Raw genomic sequence first — 24,832 nt, forward strand, 5'->3', positions numbered from 1 at the left:
GAGTTGGAATGATAATGGCTGTTAACAGATCCCATTAAAACACCCCACCATGGTTAACCCTCATGCCAATCACTTCAAGGACTTAAATGTACCTTAAATACATCCATTAGATTTTGTTAGTTTTCTATATAGTTATTTTACTTTGCAAAATACAGATAAAATCAGATACATCCTCTCTAGCCGAACATTTGAGCATGTATTCCCCCAAGATCCTCCAGCCTATTACTTTGTCAACCCTCTTTGCATTTAGAGAAAAACCTACAGACTCCAAAGATGTCAAATGTCAAACGTTTCCTCGCCCTCATACCTCTGAACTGGGACAGTTCTTCTTAAAATACTGCGCTCCTCAGAGAAATGTGCCAGAACATTCAGCGTCTGCATAACACCCCAGGTTCCCCCGCCTGCCTTCGCATTTCTTTAATTATTACTTTTAACACTTCATTGTGTGAGAAAAAGATGCCAGACTTGTGTTGAGGTTTTAAATAGCTTTCATCTGTTCTCAGATTTGGATGGATAAACTGTTTATCTTATTTAAGTTTTAAAATGATTTATTTTGCATTAAGGCTTATTGTGTTTCATTTACCTTCTTACCTATGTAATTTTTTTTCTTTTTTTTTTTCTGATAAACCTTACACCAGTACTCACTAGTGCTTTGCTCACATCTCACATCCACCTTTATTATTTATTATTATATCAGGCGTTTTTGGGGTGACGTGCTAGGAGCCAATCAGAGCCAAGCACACCTCTTACGTCGGTCTGTCGTCATGGGCAACGCCCTAGTAGTAGCTACGTTATTTTTTTATTTTAATATTTTAAAATAATAACAGTAAAAAAATAAATAAAACACAAGCACGTCAATATAAATAACATAAATACTAATTTCATGAAAAATAATAGTAAAAAAAATAATAATGTATATTTCGCGTTGCTCAGTTATGATGAGCCACCTGCGCCAACAGTGTGTCGCCTAGCAACCACGTTGTTTGGCTACTGGTTAGCAAGTAGCTAAAAAATAATAAAACAATAAAATTAAGCTTTTTTGTATTAGTCAAGAGAATTAACCTTTTGATTTTAGCTATATGTATGTTTCTTTTTGATTATTGCTATTTAATTTAAAGCCTAATATTAGTTTTAGTTGACGTGATTACGTTGCTAGCCGGAGGATTACGCGTATTTTCTGCGCAAACGCCACCGGTCCCGTCTTTTGTTCCCATTCATAAAGCCACTTGAGGAGCCCGGAGACGCGCCGCCGTAAAAACGGTTCACACTCCCTCTGCTCAGCGAAAGGACTGCTGGCCCTTTAAGGGTTATGTAGCAGGGGCCAGCCGATGTAGGACGAGCCGAGCCGACCGTGCGTCTCTGCCTGTCCGCTGCCATCCCCATCATGGCCTCCACACAGCCGCCACCGACGCCACCGAGGATGCACCGAGCAGCCAGCGGCCCTTCCCTTCCCGCAGCGGAGACGGACGTCAAGCCGAAGCAGAGGCACCGGTAGAGGCGAGCCGCGCCGGGGAGAGCCGCCTCACGACCATCCCATGCCACCCCGGTCTCCTCCATGCCTTCGTCTAAAGCCAAGTACAGCTATTCGATAAAGACGGGTGCGAACCCGGGCGGCGGCGGAGGAGGCGGCGGCGGCAGCGGCAGCAGAAACATGACAACGAGCAGGGATTATTCTGTAAATCTGTCGGTGCAGCAAGTGCTTAGCCTTTGGGTGCAGGGAACGACGCTGCAGGACTTCACAGGTATGCGTAATGAAAGGTGTCCTGTTATTCTGCTGTTTTCATGTGTTCAGTGGAGAAGTCATCACCATCACCACCACCACCACCACCATCATCATCACAGCAGCAGCAGCAGCATGCAACCTCACTAGAGTTGCATTTAAAGACCTGTGCTGCCATTTTAAAGCACAAATAAACGTAGTTATTTGATAGAGATGTGATGCTGAGGAGGGGATCTATGCCACCTCGCCCTCTTCCATCAGCTGGTGTGTAATTACTGGTGATGCTGGGCCATAACAAAAAAATAAATAAATAAATAAATAAAATGCCACTCCTCTGTTGACAGAGTCAGTGTCATGACACGGAAATAATCCCAACATGCGGTTAATTAATCTTTCTGTTCCATAAATGCTAGTAAATGAGTGTTGTCCTTCCTCTCCTCCGCCTCCTCTCTTTGTCTTGCAGTCCAGTAATCAAGGGGCAATTAAAGCAATGCATTTAGACTCAAGGGGTAGGGAGCACGAGATAAAAATCCACTGTTTTCTTAATGTGCCTTTGAATGGTACAACCAGGATATGCTATGGTTGCTTGATCATGCAACACAGAGCTGCTAATAAGTGGTTGAAATATGAAGTGTGACTCGCTGACGGAGATGATACAACTTCCTTTGGACGTACTTCATGTTATAACGAGGTTTGCAACAAGCTCAAACAAGTTCCGGTGGAATAAAATGTGCTTTGGGGAACAAGAAAATCAGCCTGCATGCATTTTATCGCTTCCTTCGCAGGCAGACTTAACTTCCCCAACAAATACTTGATACAGTTTTTTTTTTTTGGCCGCCATCTGTTTAAAAACATTTCTTCTTAAACGAAGGGAAATTGTAGCTGCAGACAAAAAACGACAGGATTGTTCTGTGAGGCTGAGGTGGAAATGTGGTCATAGCCGACTTGGCACAGACCCCGTTTTTTCTGAAATGCAGCTGACATGGTGTGTCACAAGAGAGAAGAAAAGAGCAGAACGCATCAGAGTCAGAGCGAAAGAGAAGTAGTTAATGGTGCTGACTCAGCAGGAAGCCGCTCTGCATGTACAAGTTTGCGGAAGCCGAGCTGCAGCGGAGAGCTGCCACCCGATCTGCCCCGGCTATACCAACCCCACAGTTCACCAACCAGGTGAAAAAAGAACCTCCCGAGACATTAGATAAGGTCAAAGCAGAGGGTGCACGAGCCCTGAACAGCAAGAGTGGCAACCTCCAGGAGCAGATGCAAACTTTTATGATGCATCACCCCCCCTTTTGACTTTATCTGAGGCCCCGGGGAGCAGCTTAAACAAATTGGTTTCCTGTTTATGAGATGTGTGCTGCAGCAGTTTCACTTCAACAAACCGAGCAGAAGAACATATTCAAATTAAACGGCTATTGTTGGAGACACACTTGAAGTTCACTTTCCGACAGGTCAACTTTAACGTCCACCCTGTTCAATCAAATTAAGAAAAGATAAATAGATAAATTGTTGTATCCCAGGATACATGATTGTCCTCTCTAATATTCGTGATCTTTATGGAAACATTGTCCTCATTAACCTGGTAACACAAAGACCTCACTATGAACAGCAGTCACAGTTGTCAAAATGATCCATAATGTCCCAAATCTGGAAGACCAGAATAAATAACTCAACCTAAGAACAGTCGAGTTGCTGATACTGAACCAGTATCTGGCTCAAATTCAGGTCACTACTTGTGGTCTGTCTGATTACACCTACTTCCATTGACTGTGTCAACCACAGGCTTCCAGGTTTCCTACCAGAACATTGCATTTATAACGAGATGATCACGTTACGACTGATCGGTGCATAAACATGGACAAACCCTCCATGACTCCACTCGTAGGATTCATGAATAGTTATTTTGAAGCTCAGTGGGGTTGGCTGCAATGGGTGCCATCTTGCCAGTGGATGACGACTTCTAGCTGATTCAAAACTGGGCAAAAAGGTGGAGTGTGAATGGCGCTCATGCAGCTGGTTAGCAACCTGAGACGCTCACCCCCTTAAAGATCAACAACTTTAAGTCTTGATATAATTCAGTCTTTAAAGTTGAGTCTATGGTGATTGACCTGCTTCTTGCTATTTGAGAAAACGGCACCACGTTGGTTTTTCCCTTCGACAAAACCTTCCCCAAAACTGTCCGCCATTATTAGACCGCCGACTCAGCGGCCCTACCTGGGTCTTGGATTTTCCTAGTCCTTATTTCGAACCATTTCTTCTACTGACAATGTTTGCTAAAGGCATGAAAGAAAGAGTACGCCATTGATTTTTTTATTTTTTTTTTCTGTAAGCACTACAGCATTGTCAGACTCAACAATTGACTGTTTAAAGAAAGGGCAGAAAAAAAATCAATGCAGCTAAAATGGACGTCTCTTCCACTCGTAGCTCAATCATGTGCAGACAGTGGAGATTCAGTTGTGTTTTGCTGCTAGCTGCTATTTTTGCCTCAAACTGCTGGCTACATCTGGAGATGCTGAATGCGCATTTTTTATATTTCTTACTCCTCAAACAGATGGTGAATTGCAACATTGGTGAACTTTCCCTTCAGATGTACATCCTGCTTTTTGGTCTTTTTTATCCTTTAACGAAATATTGGCCAACTGTTCACTTTCCCTGAAGCGTAAAACAGCGTTTTATTGCCTTTAAGCTCACTCTTTTGGGTGTACAGACAATAACGTTCCTGTTTTTTCGTCAGCTTTGCTGCTCCTTTTCAGTAAAAGACACAAATGTACCATCCCATCATGAAACATATAGCAGCTAAAGTGCTAAAATAACTGGTGTCGATGTTTTTACAGTTTGCCGCTTTGCCCCCTAGTGGCCAAAAAGCAATAACCGCATGCTTTGATTTAATAGTAAATCGTGCCAGAGTAGAAACAACATTGAGAGGAACAAAGTAACAAAGAACAAAGTCAAGACAGTAGCCTCTCTCTCTTCACACCGGGACAAATCCATCATTCTTCATCCTGAGAGGTGAGCTCAGCAGCCTGCAGAGCTCCTGCTATTCAGATGCTGCAGCTTTGAGTCGTTCTGCAGCAGCCTGTGTGCTCCTCGCTTCTTATCAGGCTCCAAAAAACATGATCCCCTACTCGTTTTCTATTTTTTTTATTTTTTTTTTTAAATCTCTAAAGCTGCCGTGCTGACAAAGACCTCGTCCTGTAGTTGCGGATTAGCAGAAGTTAATGCCCCGGGCTTTGACTGCGTTCGCTCGTATCTCTGAACGTGACACAGCACTTCGGCTGCCCTCATCTCTCACCCTGTAGGTGCATGGCCACCTGCGCCGCCGTCCCCTGAAATTAAGTGTGCACCTCAACCTTCCAGCATCTGCTCAGCTGCAAAAACAAAAAAAAAAAAAAGAGCTGCCGAGAATAATTTCTTTCAACCGGAGTAAATAACGAGCCCCGTGTCTCGAACTGAAACAGCTCATCCTGGCGCCCTGCGCTTTCTCTGTAGCTGTTAATTAAGATCTCCCTTTAACCAAATGATGCCCATTACCGATTTATCTGCCAAAGACAGATTTTACTGACATCAGCAGGTGTCGGTGTCAGACTCCGGCTGTCAGTGTTTGAGCTGAAGGACGTTGGAAGGAGCTCTCAGATTACTTGGAGACGAGATGACGCCGTGAAAATTACATTTAAAAGTCAGCAAAATGTAAAAAGTAAAAGAACCAACTGTGTAGTGTGTGGAAAAAAGGTTTTTCTGCACCTGTCAGCCACAACATTATGACCACAGGAGACGGGAGGTCTGCTGGGTTTGGACCTGTCATTGGACATGTAGCACCCACCCAGACCAGACCGGGACGCCCTCAGAAGGCCCGTGTCCATTCCCTACGCCTGTTTTCGAGACGGTTTAGACGGTAGATGTTTTGTGTTGAGTTTAGTGTTGCGTTTATAAGCTCTTCCTGAAGCCTCTCTCGTGTCTTCTCGCCTTTTCCGTTTAAAGATGGCTGGATAATTCTAGATAATGAAAATGTGAAATGCACTGGAAAGCGGCCACTGTTTCCTCGTACCTCTTACATCTCATCTCCCTCGTGTCCTCGTCCCCGCCGCAGATATCGCCCTCTCCTCTCGCCAGACGCTCGTAGCCTGAGTGATTGGATGGCGTGATTTAACTGTGCCCAGTCATGCGGGACAAAGAGCCATTGTGTTACCGCGCTGTCACATCTCTCTCCGCCTGCCTCGACACCACGGCCCGCCGGATCAATAAGTAGACGCAGGCGCTCGGTCGACCGTGGGGCCGCCGGCTCAGATGGATACGCTAAAGAGGCCGAGCTCTGAGAAATACTCGAGGTGTTTACACCGCACACAACAATGTCACGTTTCCTGTTTACATCGCATCGTCCAAACAAAAACAGGCCCAGATCTTCGCAGGGGGATTCATGTGGTTTGGATCGGTCGTCCTTCCTTCACTCTTTTCTTCTGTGGTAATCTCACGGCCAGCTGGCTTCTGCCGACTCCCACGGTGCCAGTGGTCTGAAGAAAAGAGATGAGGCCAGAGCTCTTTATGCAAAGCCGGCATGTGACAGAGAAACGGAACGATGAGGAAGAGGGAGGCTTTGAATGATGTTTACTTTATAGTTTTTTAGGGGAATTGGCCATTAAGGCAGCACAGTCTGATCCTTCCACGCTGTGTTTTTTTTTTTTCTTTTAAACAACTCTTGCGTTTGCAGGAAATTAATCAGATAATTTGTTGGCGTTTTGGGAGTCGAGCGAATTCAGCGTTCTTTGTTTTGAATCCGAGGAGCTCTGCAGAGTTAGCACCTTATTAAAAGCCTTTTATTATTGCTGTGATCTCGTCTTTAAGCACCCAGCTCCGCAAAACTGTGGATGGCGGTTGCGATGCTTTAGACATGTTTCAAATGCAGTGCAGCTGAAGACGCTCACACTAGGAGGCGGTGAGCTGTTGTTTTGCAAAGAGATTTTCCATTTACTTCCTCGTCCTCGTCTGAAATGTCACTCTGAGGGGTTATAGACATCGTCACCTCAGGTCCATTACCGTGGTCGGCTGCGCCCTCGATGGGCCCTGACTTCCACGGTGGCTGCCGCATATTGAAATCCTCCTTGTTCTCATAGACGTGCGGCTCCACCAGTATCTCTGCGTTATCAAACGAGCGCTGTAATGTATATGTACAGCAGCAGGAAGTCTGCCACATAACAGGATGACATTTTCCCCAGAGTAGTGACTCCAGGCATTTATGGAAAAAAAACAAAACAAAAGACAAACAGGATCTGAAAAACACCACAAGATATTCTCTTTGCAGGATTAAGACGAGCAGCAAACTCTCGTTTATGGTGCACAATTCCTTAAAGTGATAATCAACCGACATATGCAGCGCATGCACTTAAAAGTGAAGTGTGACTCTAAACTGTTAAATGACTCTGTCTTGTGTCCCTGACAGAGATGTGGTACTGGGTGTTCCTGTGGTGTCTCTTCTCCTCGCTCTTTGTCCACGGTGCGGTGGGGCTGCTCATGCTAGTCATGCTGCAGCGCCACAAGCGGGGCCGCCTCATCACGCTGGTGCTGGTCAGCGTGGGTTTCCTGGCCTCCCTGTCCGGAGGCGCCGTCACCAGTAAGTCCCATTATTCCGCTTTTGTTTTTTGTTTTTTTATTCTTTCCTCGTGGAGCGACCTCGGTCCGCCCCGTTCGGCGCGCAGCGAGCCAGAAGAAGACGGGAGGTGACAGGAAGGGGGAAAGAGAGCGGGGCGACGGCGGGACTCAGCGTTAACTGAACCAGAGGAAGACGGGAGCTGACGGAGAGGAAGGTTTCCGACTCCGACTCCGCCATCAATCTTTTAGCTCATCTGTTTGTGACGTGCTAGCTTCAACGTCACAGTGTTCTCGGGTCTATTTAAAACTTTAGTGACGAAAATATCATTTAGTATTCATGAAGAATAGAAAGACTGGAAATCTGCTTCTTCTTCAACATTTTTTCAGACCAAGGACCCACAAACTGGTGGAGAGATTAAATAGGGACCCACTAACATCTATATGTGTTCTATATTAAACCAGCGCTATTTATAAATCTACAATATTACTATCATTTTGAATGAAGCTACTCAAATAATAAGGTTACAAACAGGTACACAGTAGGCTCCGCCCCTATATAATTATGTCTGTGAAAGTACTTTTGGTCTAATAGCAAATACCTTTTATAATTTCAGAAGTTCAGAAAGTGTTCATCCTCGTGTCACCCCTTGAATTTGACTCTAGCCAGATGAGGTGGTCACGACTTAAGACATAAGAGAATGTTTATTTATCCCACGTATGGGAAACTACCTTGTCACAGAATTACGTAAGAAATATATACAAAAAAACAATAAAAGACAATATAAAATTTGAAAGAATGCACAAAATATACACAAGTATAACAGCACTGTAACGTCCAGTATATACAGTGTGGACTGGGCAAAGATGTTAAAAATATTTGCTTCCTCTTTTCTGTGTTCTTTCCCTGCTTCCTCTCTCCTTACCTTCCCCTCACTGTGCCGGAGTGTGAGCATGAGTTGTGTAAATAGACCTGAATGTATCTTAGCGTAGGGCAGGAGCTCTGCAGGGCTCCCTGGATGAATCACTCTCCACCACAGATGCAAGCTGGCCAACCCCCTTTATTATTAATGTGCAGCAATCAGGGTGAGCAGACTATTGACTACTTGATCCCACATGTGTAGGAAAGCCAGACTGTGAGTTAAAGTGTGTTTGGTGACGACTGATGGTCTAAGCCGAGTAGAAACACAGGAAGGGACGGGCAGAAGAGGAAGCGTCAGCCTTTTAAAAGCTAAGAATATCAGCCAAACCGGCCCCGTTAAACATGCACAATTAAATGTTACCGCTTCCTGTTTGCTTAACTAATAACTAATGATTAATAATTTAATCCTGAGGACGATAATGAGTCTCGGGAAAGTTCCACAGCTATAAAAAGCACTAATCTGATATATATGTTTATTCACAGTGAACACTGGGCGAAGGTGTCGAAATTACATTGAAGACACTCCTATTTCATGGTTTCACAGTTTTACTCAGAATTGTGAACACAAAACAATAATGAGACCTAGAAGTGAATTGAAAATGCACTTTCACTTTAGAAATGTCCACATCTTTTGTAAAAGTGCGCTTCATTACTCCTTTGCACTAAAACAAAGGGGAACATTTATCCTTATTTATGGGTTAATAGGCTGTTGTGAAACTGGTCCGGCCCCCTAGAGATCAAACTGGGCTGTGTGGCCCCTGAACTACAATGAGTTTGACGCCCCTGCGTCACGGGAACATAATCTATTAATGAGTTTGTTTATTTTGGTGCGAAGTAGCTTTAGCATGATTTGCCCTTGAAATATGCAGGAGATGAGACTAAAAACAAATGGTTTGCATTTAGGGTTTGTATCGTCAGAGCCTCCCTCTACCACCTGAGCAACAGAAACAGAATTAAAATATTGTTCTGCTGAACTCTAACTCATTTATCTCCTAAATCAGGCATAAAATGTCTGATTAATGTAGGTAATGTAATGAGAAAACACACTAAGCTGCCGGTTTATTAGGTTCACTCAGCTGAAACTACTGCAGTCTGATGGAAGCTGTGCTATAACTCATGTCAGATTATTCTGTTCGTTTTTTTTGTTGTCGAGTCAACTCTGGGATCATTTTGTTTCGTGGTTTTCGTTGAACTCTGTGAAAGGTGCAGCTGATAAACACAGCGCACACCTTCAGGGGCTTTAAATCCATATTTTTTATCTCTTTGTTTGGTTTTAAATTAAAAAAAAAAAAAAAAAATCAGACCACTCTGTTCTGGGATTAGAGATCCATTAAAAGGTCCTCTGTCGCTGTGCGTTTCCATGGCGGCGGTCCAAGCAGCACATTGTGACGATAGGCCTGAAAAAAGTCACACATGCTTTTAAATCTCAACAACTAACTCAACGGCTTCTGAGTCCTGATGGTGGAGCTGCACTGATTCATGGGGAAAGATGAGGAGGGAGGTGTTTGTGCTCATGGTTGTGACTAGAGACCGACCGATATGGATTTTTTTAGGGCCGATACCAATTTTTTTTTTCTTTTTTTACATCAGCATTGGCCGACGGCTGATACATGTTGTGATTTTTCTGAGCCGATATTTGGAGCTGATTCTGTTTTTTCTGCCTCCATTTACTTGATAAAATGATACAATGACAACAAAAAGTCTCTGCTTAACCAAAAACATAAACATTTATTGAACTCAGAGAATCTTTAATGCTGTTATGCATACACGCACTTTGCTAGCGGGGGAGGGGGAATGTATGGGCTGCACGGGTCCACAGCGCCTCCAGCGGCATAGAGTTGCCTGTGGATGCGCCTGTCTGTAAAACTTGCTGAAAAAAAAAGTATATATACATGTATTGGCGAACGCACCCAAGTATCCGCCAGTAAAAAATGCAAATATCGGCCTGATACATTGGTCGATCTCTGGTTGTGAGCAGTAATGGTGACAGGCCGGGACAGACAGCCGTGTTCGCATGTGTATTAACCGTGTGTTTTGTTTGTTGTTTCTTCCTCAGGCGCGGCGGTGGCCGGCGTTTACCGCGTGGCGGGGAAGGACATGGCGCCGCTGCAGGCTCTGGTGTTCGGCGTGGGCCAGACCGCCCTCTCCGTCATCATATCCTTCTCACGCGTCCTGGCCACTCTGTGAAGACGAGCCCACGGCGAGGTGAAAAGACGGGACGCCGACAGACACGCGAGAGCAGAGACTCAAAAGCCCGCTCACCGCGGCCTGCTGTTTGTGGAAGCAGAGGAGGGAAGGGAGGCAGAGATGCTCCGGACCTTTGGCGCTGGATGCGGGACAGAGCGCCTCCCAGTGTCTCTGTACTCTTACTGCCACAATCACGCTGCAGTTCAGGAGCAAAGAGCATCGCCAGGCAGAGACTCGTCCTCGGCTTCTGGACCTGAAAGCCATGCCTCTGTGTTTCATGTCACTTCTTTGTGCCAAAAGCCTTCTTCCTCCGGGACAACCAGATGCCTCTGCAGCCACTGACTCTTGAAGGCTTTGTGTTGCGCTCGTTGGAGGGGGGAGGAAAAAAATATATAATAATCTATTTTTAAAAAGTGACGACCCCGTAATCATGATCCGATCTGGTGATCAATGACGACGTTTGTGTCAAGGGAGCGACGACCCAACAGTGTTCATCAGCAAACCTCTTTCATCAGTGTCAAACAGCCGCCTCGTCTCTTGGGCCTACGTACAGATTATCACACAGTCGCTCCTTCTCTGATGTGAAATGACTTCAAAGCTGCAGCGTCCAACTCCGGGAGCGAGGTCAAGCTTTGAATTTTGCACCTTGTAAAGAGAGACGTTGTGAAGACGGTGGAGGTGGAGGAGAAAAACCAGCATCAGTGCGACGTTTTGCGTTGTCTTGTGTCGATTTGTCGAGTGCCAACAAGAAACTCTGAGGAGGGAGACGAGAGGACCACTGTGATGTCTCTGTACTCTGAATATGAAGACAGTTAGCTTAGCATAAAGACCGGAAACGAGGAGGAACAGCTAGCCTATGCTAAGCACCCACCAACCACCAGTAAACATCAGTTTATCAGATTTAAAAATCCATATAAAAATATATTACATACTGTTTCCAGTCTTTATGCTAAGCTAAGCTAAGCTAAGCTAATCATCTTCCAGCTCCAGCTTCATATTCACAGTAGACATCAGGGCTTCAGGGCCCCAATTTCTTGTCAAAATGTTCTATCAAACTAGACGGAGCAAGATCCTGACGATCCCTCAGTTAGAGATCCGATGTTTTTTTTTTTTAATTTGCTTTGATTCAAGATTCAAGCTTAAAAAAAGTTGTGCTTTTGTTGTTTTGCCGCTTGAGGTTTAGCTCTGACATATTTCCAAACATACTATCCTGTGAGGGTTTTCCGTCTGCACTGCTACTGCTACATCCCCCAAACCCTGTGGGAAGCCGGCCGTCACCCTCTCCTCCATGGTTCCATCTGTCAACCCATGTTCCTTAAGTTTAACTTTGCACGTTGCACTGGATTTAATCAGCCTTAGTTTTTAGCACGGTGTGCATTGATTCTGCTCTGGTGTGACTCAGTCCTGTAAACAAAGTCATTACACACGGAAAAAGGTGAAAACAGGAGAGTAGAAGAATGTGCTTGAAGTTACTGTATTTCCTCACCACTGATAGTTTCAAGTTTAATGCTCATCACTTCTTCTCCTCGAGAGTTAACGCAGGGTGAGAGGAGTGAGGTTGAAATGCCAAAGTATCGCTCACATTTTTAGCTTTATTCATCCTGTTGTGTTTATTCAGTCGTTTGATTCAGTTTTTAGGAACATTTGCACTTTGGTATCCGGACAGTTACAATGGTGTTTGCGTGTTTTAAAGGTAAATTATGTAATGGACACAGCTCACCGTCAGTACCAGCTTAGCACACATGAGGGCGATATTGCACTTAAATGGAAGTGGCAGCAGGAGCCTGGATGCCTGAGAGATGATTGTGGATTTGCAAAGTGTTTTAATTTAATGATTTAAAGAGAAAAATAAAGTAAAATTAATATTTGTAAGGGGAAAAAAAATAAATAAATAAGAAGTCACGCGCCACTGTCGTTTTAATCCACTGGATGGTCGAATGTTTCAGCTCTATTTTCAGGGACCAAACTTGAGCCGCTGCTTATGACTCACCTGCTGTCATAGCAATGAAATCTGTGTGAAGCATTTTTTTTTTTTTTTGGGATTGGGGGGTCAGTTTCTGCATGTTTGTACGTTTGACTCATAGGAGACGTGAGTGGTGTTGTTGTTGTTTGGTTGTGCATGTGCGTAGTAACGGCATCCCCTCACTGTAAGGGTGTCGCTAAAGGACGAGGACCTAATTAATAGGTGGGAGACTAATAAAAATGTGTTTTTATTTTCGCCAATAAAACTGCAAGAACTGGACTCGAGTTGTTAGGTCGGTGCATCCTCTGTAAATAGTCGCGCTTCAACCAGGAGAGTGTGAACAAACTAACCACTGAACAGTGTTTTAATTAATCCACGTATTCACACCCACGATCAGTCATGATGAATATTACTACTCCCTGCTCCAGGTTCTGTGACTCAGACGTGGCTGTGTGAGCGTGTACCACCACATCTAAAGAGACAACAAATAAGATGCCTGTAGACTTAAAAAAAAAAACAACAACAGAAAAACGCCGTCGCTCTTCGGCGAGACACCCAGCTTAGTAATAATCCTGTCCAAACGCCACATATTCAACCCCCCGGACAAATACTGTGTATCGGCCGAGTCTGCAGCTCACGTGATGACGTGTGAATGGATACATACATGGACAATCCAACCAGAGACAATGATGTACAAAAAAAAAGAAACAACCCAAAGTGGCACTTGTAGATAATGTACAAAATGTTCTTTTTTTTAATTTTGTACCAGCCAAACTGCTGATATTTATAACTATTGACTATTTATGTACAAACTGTCCTGTACATACTCAACAGTCGGTTGAAATAAAAATCTTTTGCAATATAAACGCTCAGTTGTTGTGGTGGTGTTTCTACTTTTTAATGCTTTCACAGATCTGCCTTTCCCAATTTGGACTAAAGGCAGCAAGATTTGTGTGCTGACCGTTACATTAAGTCAACCTAAAAGCTGCAGATTTCAAGCTTTAGCTTATTTCTATCTACTATGGTTTTGTAATTAAATCCAGTTTTAGAAGCAGAGAACCCATGAACCACCTTATTTACACATTCTCTTGTTACAGGGAAACATTATCAGTCACTCATATTCATGTTTCTACTGCCTGATAACTTAAAGTCCAGTATTTCATCTCTTTTTGACCCCCCACCAGCTCTGAAGGGAAATATTTGTCCTGTGGTGTTTATAGCTTCTTCTCTCCAAACAAAAAAAATATCATATAAAATTGATAAAAGCTCTGAAAATTGTGTCCAGTAAACGAATGAGATCTGCGTTCATTTTGTAAATAAAGCATTTACGACACTTCAAGGCATTTAACGGTATGTTAAGTGTGGTGTAATTCACATGTTGTCCGCTGTGGGGCGCCAACCCATTACCCAATATTAATTACAAATTCAACAGAAATGCTTCTCAGCGTGTAAATTGGCTCAATTATCGGCTAAAATTTATTTTGAGTTGTTTTTAAATATGGGAGTTTGAACAAATCATACACAGAGTTTTTTTTATTATTATTATTTTATAGCCAGAGAGTTAAGTTAAATCCTAAAGATGGCGCCTTGTTGGACTCCATGATATCTGGTTTAAAGTAGTTAAAAAAAAAGCAACAACAAACAGGCGGTTTATCTGAAGGAGGCGATTTTTATTTTGCTTTTTAAGAAGAAACCGAGGCTACTCTTTGTAGGATAATGGATGTGGAGATGTTTTTCTGCCAGATGCTAACTGGCTACAAGCTACAAATGAACCGTTGGTTTTGAGGCCACCTGGACTTAATGTGGACCCTTTACCTGGACTGGAACCAGACCAGGAACTGAACCAAGGCCTCTGTGGTTCATACTTACATCAGGTACATCAGGTAAGGTAATGTTTGCTTTTAAAGTGTTTGTTTATGTTGATTCTGGCAACTGGAGGTGATAGCACAGTTTAATTTATAGATGGGTTGTCAAATAAAATGAATAAAACTGTAAATATACTCTGGAGTTCCAGTTTTGAGCAGGCACAATTATAAGAATCTACAAACTTATTTATTTATTTTTTTAACCAATGCTAAATATAATTTACTATCACATCAACAACTATTAGTGAAAATTTCTGATTTTAAATGTGACTGTACTTGAGTCTTCATCCAAAGTTAATGATGTTTTGACCTTAAATGGGTCTCCACATAAAGATTTTACACTTACAACTGTCACTCTAACCTAGTGATGGAGACACAGAGACGTTTGTAGGTCTAAATTCACCCAAGTTTCCTCGACCCACCGAGTCAGAGCCTGTCTGTATGAGAGTATATTTAATTTTACAAGCGTCTTCTTCACCAGTAACCGTACATATACACAGTTTGGTATTAAATAGGTTCATGTCCGTGAAGGTTCTCAGTCATGTGGGTCATGGTTTATCCCAGCAGTGTTTAACAAGGCAGACTTGTAGAGTTTCTTGAAGACGTTTCATCCGAGTAGTTTCTAAGAGACTGGTGGGAAATTTGAAAACTCAGTGGGTCATAAACTTGTCTGACTTCTATAAGAACCAGAGATTGGTACAGTTAATGTCCATTAATGACTGTTGGTCCCTTGACCTTTTCTCTATGGATGGTGCTGTGAATGGAGGCTCAGTGTGAAGGGTGAATAAGGTTGAAACTTTTTTGGGGACAGAAGTTGGGGTTGGACTGTATTGTAAACCACCTCCTCTGTTTAGAGATGGCTTCCTTCACTCCTCTTTCAAACCACCTGTCTACTCTGATTCGTTAGGAGCTGACTCTCCTGTGCTGGGACATGTGTTTGTGGATGCGTTGTTTGGTTTCCTCACTGCACTCACTCTGCTTATTTTCCTGGATGTTTTGTCTTTGGTTGTCGACCAGTTTTTACCTAAGTGTGTTATTCGCTCAGTTCTAAGGTTTATTTCAACCCCTTAGAGCTGAAGAAGATACTAGGACGAGTGGTGAAAAGTCTTCTCTTTATTAAATAGGTTTGTAAAGTCTTAAAGAAATACTCCCAAAATCTGTCTCTCTGTCTGTAAATATTAAGCTTTAACGTGGTCCTGTGAGTGCAGAGGCAGCATCATGGCGGCATACGAGCATCGGGAATGTCTCATTGTTTGTCTTTCTCTTCCAGTCAAGACTCTCACGCCGTACGTGCCCTCCTGCAGCAGCCGTTTTTAGACGAGCTAAAGTTTTGTTTTGTCTGCGGGGCCAGAGGAAGCCGTCTGTTTTCATTTGGTGGTATGATGCCCAAAAAAAAGCTTCCAGTACGTGATGCCTCCTCCTGGTTGGAAAGACTCTTTCTGATTACTGCGGCCAAAGCTCCCGACACACAATGACCCTCCCTCCTATCTGATTTGACATTTGGTTGCTATTCCAGCCGTGTGTGTGATGTGCTTTCCCCTTCAGGTTGAAAGGAATTTTCTTTTCTCTACAGACAGTTGCCACTGGGCGTGATGTATTTCTAATAAGGCGAAGGAGGAGGGCTATGAATAACTGGGAAGGAATTTAATCAGCGTTCTTGCGGTTTCAAAAGGACAAAGGTCTCGAGCTGTTATCACCCTGTTTTTTGTTATTTTATTCTTTAATGACGGAGAACAGAGGCTGCGGCCGCGGCTCGGTGTTTGTGGAGGCTACCACTTTTATGGCCAATCAGAGAGAAAGGCTGAGCCGAGCTGATAAGAGGTCGACGACTTCTTAGAAGAGGGGAAGCGTTTCATAAGCGTCCAGGGAATGTGGCTTTGGTATTTATGAATGTTTGATGGATGTTTGAGTAAATGTTACAGCAGGAACAATGATGAATGCTCTTAAATGACTTTACCGTACACTGAAACGACACCGTACATTAAACCTGTGTCAGCACGTCAGCTCATGACACTTGCAAAAACATGAAACTGGGACAGTAAAAATGTGAGATAATGGCACTATAGCTTATTTAATCTTTTATTTTCTTGTGTTTCATACTTTCTCTCATTCTTTCATAGTTTACGGCTATAACAAATCATTTGAAACATATTAACAATTTATCAAATTTCCATTATCTTTACATTTTCTTGTTAAAGTTGTACAGCTGTGACCAGGGTTGTCGTGATTTATAATTGTGGTATTAAAAAATTAAATGTTAAAAATGAACATATGACAATACTGTCTTCAACAGGGGGTCCACGACCCCTAGTGGGTCCGCGGAGGTACTGCAGAGGGGTCGCAAAATCTTTGGTTGATTAGACATTTTTTAAACTTTTTTTTTTTTAATTTTCCTTAAATATACATTAACTTGAATCCAACATATTTTAGTAAAAGGATAAATGGAGGCAGAAGATGTCATCTTTCAGTCATCACTTCACTCATTCAGCGATACAGGAGCTGTCTCACCAGCGCACCGTTTCACACAGTACCACACTAGACCTGTCAATCAAAGCCTCCTGTACACAGTAGGCCACGCCCCAATTGCTGCTGATCCAATCACAAGCCTGCATAGTACACTGTGTCTCTGTCAGGTTCTCCACTATTGGCCGAGAGCCTTTTCAGCCCCAAGGTGAAATCCCAGTCGCACGCTGCAAAATTAGCAGAAGAGAAGCTAACAGTGCAGCTAAATGAATATTTAAACCTGTGTACTATTTTTACGGCTTAATATATTTATTAATATTCGTAAACAGCTCTTGGCTGAGCTACAGATAGTAGGTAGAGGGTCCCTATTTCATCTTTGGCCTGAATAACATTGAAGACTTCTGGTGTAAATGATCTGGCGCCACTTGAACACAGTGTGTGTTTTACATCTGTCTATGTTTTCTTGCATTCTACTATTATTTTGAGTGTAATTCTTTTCCTAATAGAGAGTAACAAACATAAATAAAGTTAAAGATGCATTTCCTGGATTTCGCTATTATTATGTAACTTTTTTTGTAGATATCATGATCGTGCCATGTTTTTGTCCACGATAATCGTGAAGTGGAAATCTGACATGGTGGCAGCCCTGGTTGTGACTCGTCTTTGGTGAAATTTCAGTCGCCATTGTTGAAAGCGAAGCAGGAAGTAGAAACAAAAATGAACCCGATTGTCAAAAAAGACACAGCGCCGACTAGTGTCTGGGTGGAGGTGTTACAGAGCGAGTGCACAAGTATGAAAGTCTTCTGATGATGGCTCAGTGCAGTGGTACGGCGGACGCCATCTTGGCTCCATGGATCATTCAGAACTGGTCAACGGTGTAACCGACAACCTCCTTTTTATCACTGCCCTTGGCTAATTAACAGAAACACCTTTTTAGCAGCACCACAGACTATTTCCTCCACAATGATCGTACCGTATTAACATCATCCTGAAACATGAACTGAGCATTATAATGGTCTTGAGGGTGGATTTAGCGCAGGACTGTTCAGTCGTTTTCACTTGAGCGTACCTAATGTTTTGAATGTATAGGCAGAAAATTGCAAACACGCCGGATGCCACGGTGTTGTTTACACTGCGTCACGGCTACTTTGCACATCAAATAACTCGACGATGAAGCCAAACCGCCTCCCTCTCTCGCGGGCCGCCGAGCCACTTGCTGCTATTGTCTTATTGTTTCCTCCACAGGAAATACTCAAGAGTTGAGCGTGAGTGCAGACAAGGAGGATTGCATGCTTGCTTTGAAAAAAAAAAACAACACGCCTCCCACAATGGCTGGCGGCAGACCAAGTCCTTTGACCCAGCTGATCACTTCACTTTATTGACCTTGCCTTTGTGCTCGTTGACTCGACTCCGCTTGCTCATAATGTACAGTATATAAAGCGCAGACAACAGACAAACAGGCGGAGAGGCCAGTCTCCATCGGAGGCCAGGCCCTCGCTGTCAGAGCAGCGCCGGGCGTCTGGACCAAGCTGTGATCTCCGTCTGGGTTTGGCCCGTCGAGCTGTAATATCCTAAACGTGGAACATATTCTCCTGCAGTGACAACACAATGAAATCTGAGTCAGGATGGGGAGTGTTTACCATCAAAACAATGACAAAAATGTCCTTTATTGCTTCATAGTTCTGCAGTCATTTATATATTTAGGTTTCGTTCATTCACAGTTTTCTATCCCTGATAATGATCCCTTTGATGGAGTCATCAATGTAGATGATGATGGATTAAAAATGGAAAAGTGGAAACTGAAATAGAAGAACTTAAAGACGGTAAAACACAGGTTAAAATGGAAGAAAATGAGGCTGACTTTAAAGTTTAAGCTTTAATTTTAGTTAATTTTAGTTTAGGAGGAAAATTGTTCATTAAACATTTGAAATCAGCTTTGAAAGAATTAGAGATGGAAGCAGATGAAGCGTCAGTGACTGTGTAATGTTGTTACCTGTGGTTAATTGTGTGTAAAACGAAGGGAGTTCTGCCTTTTGTGACAGACTTATTTTTAATCTGAACTCCCATTTGTGGAAAGTGCTGCAGCGGATGGATTGTCTATTTATAGGTGATCAGATTAAAAGTAATCAGATTACAGGATGCGTGTTCACTTTTGATGACACTAACTTCGCGGTGACCTCCTCTTTCCGTTTTCTGGTTTAATACTGAGCGATGCTGACGAGGAGGAGCAGCCTGTTTCTTTGCCTCCATTGTTCTTCAGAGCGTCTCCTCCTTAATCAGTGATTAGTTTCTGATGAGGGACTATTGTCCTGTCCAACAGTGGTCGCGTGCGAGGGACACTTTGACATATATACAATAAGACCTGTGGCTCTGTCTCCAGGAAGGACAGACAGGAAGGACTAAATATGAGGACGTATAAGCTTCGCATCGTTTAACGTCATTCACGTTTACTCGGGACGAGCTGATCTGGATCTGAACAAACAAAAAGTCCAAAACATATTTGAACGTGTTCCTTTTTGTGTGTCTGTCTACAAACCTCAACCCAGCAAATGTGTTTCTTCTGTTTGTATGTTGGACTTCTTAAATTTTACAACTCTATACTCAAACTTTACAACTTTATACACAAACTTTACTACCTGACACAAAAATGTTACAATTTGATAGACAAACTTTACAACTTGATACTCAAACTTTACAACTTTATACACAAACCTTAAAACTTGATACTGAAAAATTACAACTTTATACTCAAACTTTACAACTTGACACAAAACTTTACAGTTTGATATATAATCTTTACAACTTTAAACACAAACGTTACAACTGTAAACACAAACTTTACAACTGTAAACACAAACTTTACAACTCAATACCAAAACTTTACTATTTGATACACAAACTTTAAAGCTTGATACTTAAAAATACAACTTGATACTCAAACTTTACAACTTGATACACAAACTTTAAAGCTTCATACTCCAAATCAGTACGAGCTAAATCATTAGTTACAATAACTTCTAAATAAGTCAGATTTAAAAATATTTAAATAAATTATATATGGAATAAAATAAATGTAACCGAGTAATATGATGTGTGTGAACAAGTTAAATGTATGTAAGATGAAAATGACAAATGGTTCTTAATCATTACATTAAACCTTAGTCAATAAAAACAACATGGTTTGCAAGTTTAGAAAATAATAGAGATATTAAAGCATCAGATGTCATTCCTCATTAAGTCCACAAGAGGGCAGCATGACACGGCTCACCAGTGAGCTTCAGTGTTCAGCCCTGACTGGTGTCACCCTGTGGGATCCCCACAGTGATTCACCCTCAGAGACCAATGAGTCAGAGTCCAGAGAACCCACCGCTCATTAAACCACTCAATATCTAATTCACCTGTGGCACCGTGGGACCCGGAGTGTTGTGGAGGAATGATTAGTGAAATAATTATTGCTCCACATTCACATCAATGCTGCTGACAAGGCGCAATTAACATCCCTGACTGACAGGTAATTATGAGTCAGTCCTAGATAACATATGGAGACAGGTGGACTAAAGAGAGAACACAGTTCACGACTGGAGAATATTTAGAGTCGATCACAAACACAAGAAAAACATTGATGGGCACTTTATTTATCCCAAACTTGGAGATTTCACCATGTGCAGGCACTCAGCAAACCGCAAAAAACTAAATTAATCAATACTAGGGAAACAAAAATCTATATACACAATATTTACAAGAATAATATAATAATTTAATAATAAATTCCAACTAAAGACAACTTTTACTAATTTTGAAAATAATTTTAAGCTAAAAATCACAGTGTCAGTACAAACAGTTGTTCCAAGGTGGACAAACATCTAGATGCTGATCCAGATTTGTGCTCATATATTCAGCTACACATCTCTTTAGATCAGCTTGTTCCCTGCTCATTGAGCTGGGAATCTCATAATCATCTTTTCAGAAAGAAGCTGCAACATCGTCCATTTTTTTTTTTTAGAAAGAAGCATCTTTTGTGAAAAACCAAAAAACAAAGGATTTGTTTTTTGTGGAAAATTCAAAAATATAAATAAAAACCTTTATCGGGCTATTTCTTCTAAACATATTGTGAAAAATAAATTAAACTCGTGTTTTCTAACCACGAACCGATCTCGAACGTAGCCCAACATAGAGTTGACGTCATCTGGAAAATGCTTTTTCTCACTTATCCATCTCTGGCGCATCCCTTTACATTAAAAATCCCTAAGCTCTCTCTTTGATTGACTTGTCTCAGTCTACGACTTTGCATCTTCTAGACGGAAGCGACCGGCCGTATGAGATGTGTGTCTGTGATGTTGACACATGTTACTCAGAGTGGTGATGACACGGGGACACGTCTCACGTCTGACTGAGTGTGTGCGACGGCTCACACTGAAGGATTTCCTCCTCCGTGCGCTCTGCTGCTCCCTTACGTAACGCGTTCGCATCAGTAGTAAGTGCAGAGGGCTCTGCTGCCTCCGTGATCCTGATGCGTTGTGCTCCAAACAAGCTTCCTCCTCATCAATAATGGATTCACGCCGCGGAAAAACGCTTGTCGTCGCTGCCGTTCGGGGGCCGCCCCGTCTAAACTCGACATCCCACGAGAGGAACTGTTACGTAACGCGGACGGGGTTCAGAGACTTCTACAGATGAATAAAAATGGAAAACAGATGTACTTTTTTAAAAAATTGAACACAATATAAATATGAATGTGGTCCTTGTCTCTGGTTTGTGGCTCTTTGGGGTCAGTGTGAGTTTGCTTATTGTAGGTATTTTTATTTCCCCTTTTTTTGTGTGTTATCTACTAGTTGTTTTGCATCTCATTGTCACTGTGTTTGTCTGTGTTCATTTGGTGGCGGTTTCTCAGAATTTACATCTCTCTTTGGGGATTTAGTGGAATTTGTGGTAATTTCTTTTCATTTCCTTTGAGTTATGTGACAATTTGTGGCCATTTTATCGTAGTTTGTCGTCATTTTAGGTCATATTGTGATACTTTGTGGTAATTATTTGTCACTTTCTCTAAATTCTGTGTCAGTTTGCAGTTGTGTTGCATCTTTTTCTTTGTGTCTCTTTGCATTTTTTCTGTTTTGCATCTCTCACTGGTCACTGTGTGTCTCCTTGTGATCATCTTAGGACACTTTGTGGTCAGTTTGTGTCTCTCCGTGGTTGTTTTTTGTCACTTTCTCTGCATTTTGCGCCTATTTATGGTGACTTTGCATCTCTCTATGGTCACTTTTTGTCTCTTTTGACAGGTTGTGGTCACCTTTTGTCCCTTACGCCTGTATTTTACAGCCCTTTCAGATAATTTCTGGTAATTTTGTATTATTTTGCATCGTGGTTGATTTACCGTCATTGTTATCATTTTGTGCCTCCAGGGGTGGCCACCCTTTGTGTGACTGATGAGTAATGTGCCATAGACAAGTCGGCCTTATCTTTAAGATGGCGGGGACAATGGCTGTCCCCTATCAGGCGTCCTCCAGACCGGTCTGCTTGGACCTCGGTCTTCCTGCCAGGCCCTGCGTCTTGACATTTTGATTGAGCACACGGGGCCGGTGGCGGCGACAAGCCACCGCTGCGATGTCGCTGCCGATTTAGGCCCCGTGACTTCCAACTCAGCGAGCGGAGGGACGGGGGCACTTTCACCCCCGGCCGCTGACCTTTCTGCCACTGTTGGTTTGGGAGTAAATGCCGATTAGCGCAGTTGTGGTTCGCAGGAATGTGACAGCGATGTGCTGACAGGTGAGAGCTGAGCCTGCAGGTTTCCTGACTGTCGGATGAGAGAGTTTCAGGCAGGTGTAGTGTTACATAATAAAAATACGGTGGTGGATTTGTGCCGACTGCCCCAGTCTCTTAAAATAGTGACTTTGCACCAAATCTGATCAGTTCTTGTCAGAAAGCGTGAGGGGAGACGATAGAGCTGGGAATTGTTTAAATTCTTTTATGGTACGATGCCAATTTCAATATCTTGGTTTTGATACCGGTTCCAGAACAATACTTTTTTGATACCATATAGATATGATATCGATATATGATATGATATGATATAGACTTTGGACTATATTCTGGCAAAGACTCCACGTAGCACCTGAAAACCAGTCACACCGGTGTGTTGAATAGTCCCAAGTCTATACATTTGATGTGAATGAACAGGTCACAAGAAGTAATTAGCAAAATTCTTGAGTTTATTTATCACTTTTGCAAAAAACTGGCTAATTGACAACTCCACATTACAACGCCCATGCTAAGCTAAAGCTAACAGTTTAGTTTAGACCTGTATATGGTCATTATATTTGTGTTAAATAAATGCAACGTGTGGAAATCTCTCTTCGATTCACTTCGTCTCCTGCCTTCCAAGTTTTTTATTGTTGACACTATGCTACTAGCATCTGTGGCTAAGCTTCACTCCAACTCCACATTACACCAGAGACTTTAGCACTGAAATCGAAATCATCCCCAATCCCTACATAGGGCCCTTATATAGGGGTTAGGCCATTTTGTAGTGGTGTCTGAAACCTTGGTGATCAAATACTATGTCCTACATAGGGCACTCTAAATTTCACATAAAGCATTGAAAAAATTAGTGACCATCTGACGGTTACTCAACAGGTGGTGGATATCCCATCATGCATTGCTTCTCTAGTGGCCGTTAGCGGCAGTTAGTGAGACACATTTTTAAGTTTTGGCGCAAAAATATGAAATATTTCAAGTACATCACACATTTTGTTTACAAAAGTGATGTAAAAGTTGTAATGGGATGTAACAATGCGACAGCAGTGACGTCATTAACCTTACATCAAATGATGATACATGTAGAGTCTGAAAGCTGCTGGGATTGAGCTCATTATATGGTGCAACCCTACATAGGGAGTAGGGGTTAGAGAGGGATTGAACGGTTTTGGACACGGTAGATCTTGATACACATATGAAAAATGATCATTTGCTCGCAATTGCTAAGATTTGCATTCTTGGATATTGGAATTTGGCACTGAAAGATAATTTGTTTTTTGACATTCGACAGGATCGGAGCATTTCGCTCAATACCAGAATAGTATCGAAGTTTGGTACCCAGCCCGAGGTGGGGATGATATTCTGGCTCGTCGATGAAATATTTGAACTTTTAAGGTCTTAGCAAGTATTTTCACATATTTGTGTATTCCTGATTAAGTAAATCTAGAAAATGGGTTTAAGTCTCAGGTGACAACACCACAGCTTCAGATAACAGAACCATCTCACTACAAGATACATCCAGGTTTTCCTTGTCATCATCGAATTATAAGAGTTCAAACATGATTAAAGCTGAAACATGACTCACACGTATTGTTATTTTACATTATAATAATACATTTAAGTGTTTTACAGCCGAAGATACACAACATGTTAATTCAAGGATCTAAAATTGACGTTAGAAGATCCTGTGACTGGAGGCAGCTTCAGGTTGAGCTTCAAAAAACTACAGAAATACTTTTTTTTGTCAAGTTATTGGTAGAATTATCATACTGCAGCTTGGTTTATGTTGGAGAATTTTATCTTTTTGAGATTATTATATTATCTTTCCACCTCATTCAGGAAATAATCTGTTCCCACTCAGATAAAGACGCAGTGATATTATAACAACACTGTACAGTTGGGAAATGTCTAAACTAATACACTCTTCTGCTTTCTTTCTTTCTCCTTAGAAATAGGCGGTGGGTGGGTGGGCAGATTGTGGGGTAAAAATAAAGAGCAAAGAGAATGAGTCACCGTTCCTTCAATCTCAGTCTGGATATAAATACATCCACATAGGCACACGTACATGCATACGCTTCTCCACGCGTGGCTGACATTACATAAGCTGCAGCGTGGGAGGTGTGATGCGAACCATGTATAATTCATCAATGTAGGACCGAACTGAGGGGTTAGCTATATACCTTAGTGAGCCGCCACCCCCCACGCCAACCCGCCAACCCCGACCGCATCAGCGGCGTTTTAGGGTTGATTCTGTTGCTTGGACGGACCCAGGAACCGTGTTACATCAGCGAGTGTAAACTGACAGACGACCCAGAGGCTTCACGCCACCGCTCAGAGCTGTTATCAGACGTGACTGAGTGTGAGGAGACGGACGGGGGCGTCACACA

The 24,832-nt window shown here is 42.4% G+C and overlaps 1 protein-coding gene across 1 annotated transcript; it reads left to right on the top strand.

Annotated features, from left to right (window-relative positions):
- The first annotated feature begins 1,193 nt into the window (after window positions 1-1,193).
- tmem170b (transmembrane protein 170B) lies at window positions 1,194-13,235 on the top strand. Its single transcript, XM_047605769.1, has 3 exons — window positions 1,194-1,742; window positions 7,152-7,322; window positions 10,276-13,235. Exons 1-3 carry the CDS (start codon window positions 1,556-1,558, stop codon window positions 10,404-10,406), a joined length of 489 nt encoding a protein of 162 aa, XP_047461725.1. The 5' UTR covers window positions 1,194-1,555; the 3' UTR covers window positions 10,407-13,235.
- The last annotated feature ends 11,597 nt before the right edge of the window (window positions 13,236-24,832 follow it).

The sequence above is a fragment of the Mugil cephalus genome, chromosome 14 (genome assembly GCF_022458985.1).
Source record: "Mugil cephalus isolate CIBA_MC_2020 chromosome 14, CIBA_Mcephalus_1.1, whole genome shotgun sequence".
In the NCBI taxonomy this organism is placed as follows: Eukaryota; Metazoa; Chordata; class Actinopteri; order Mugiliformes; family Mugilidae; genus Mugil; species Mugil cephalus.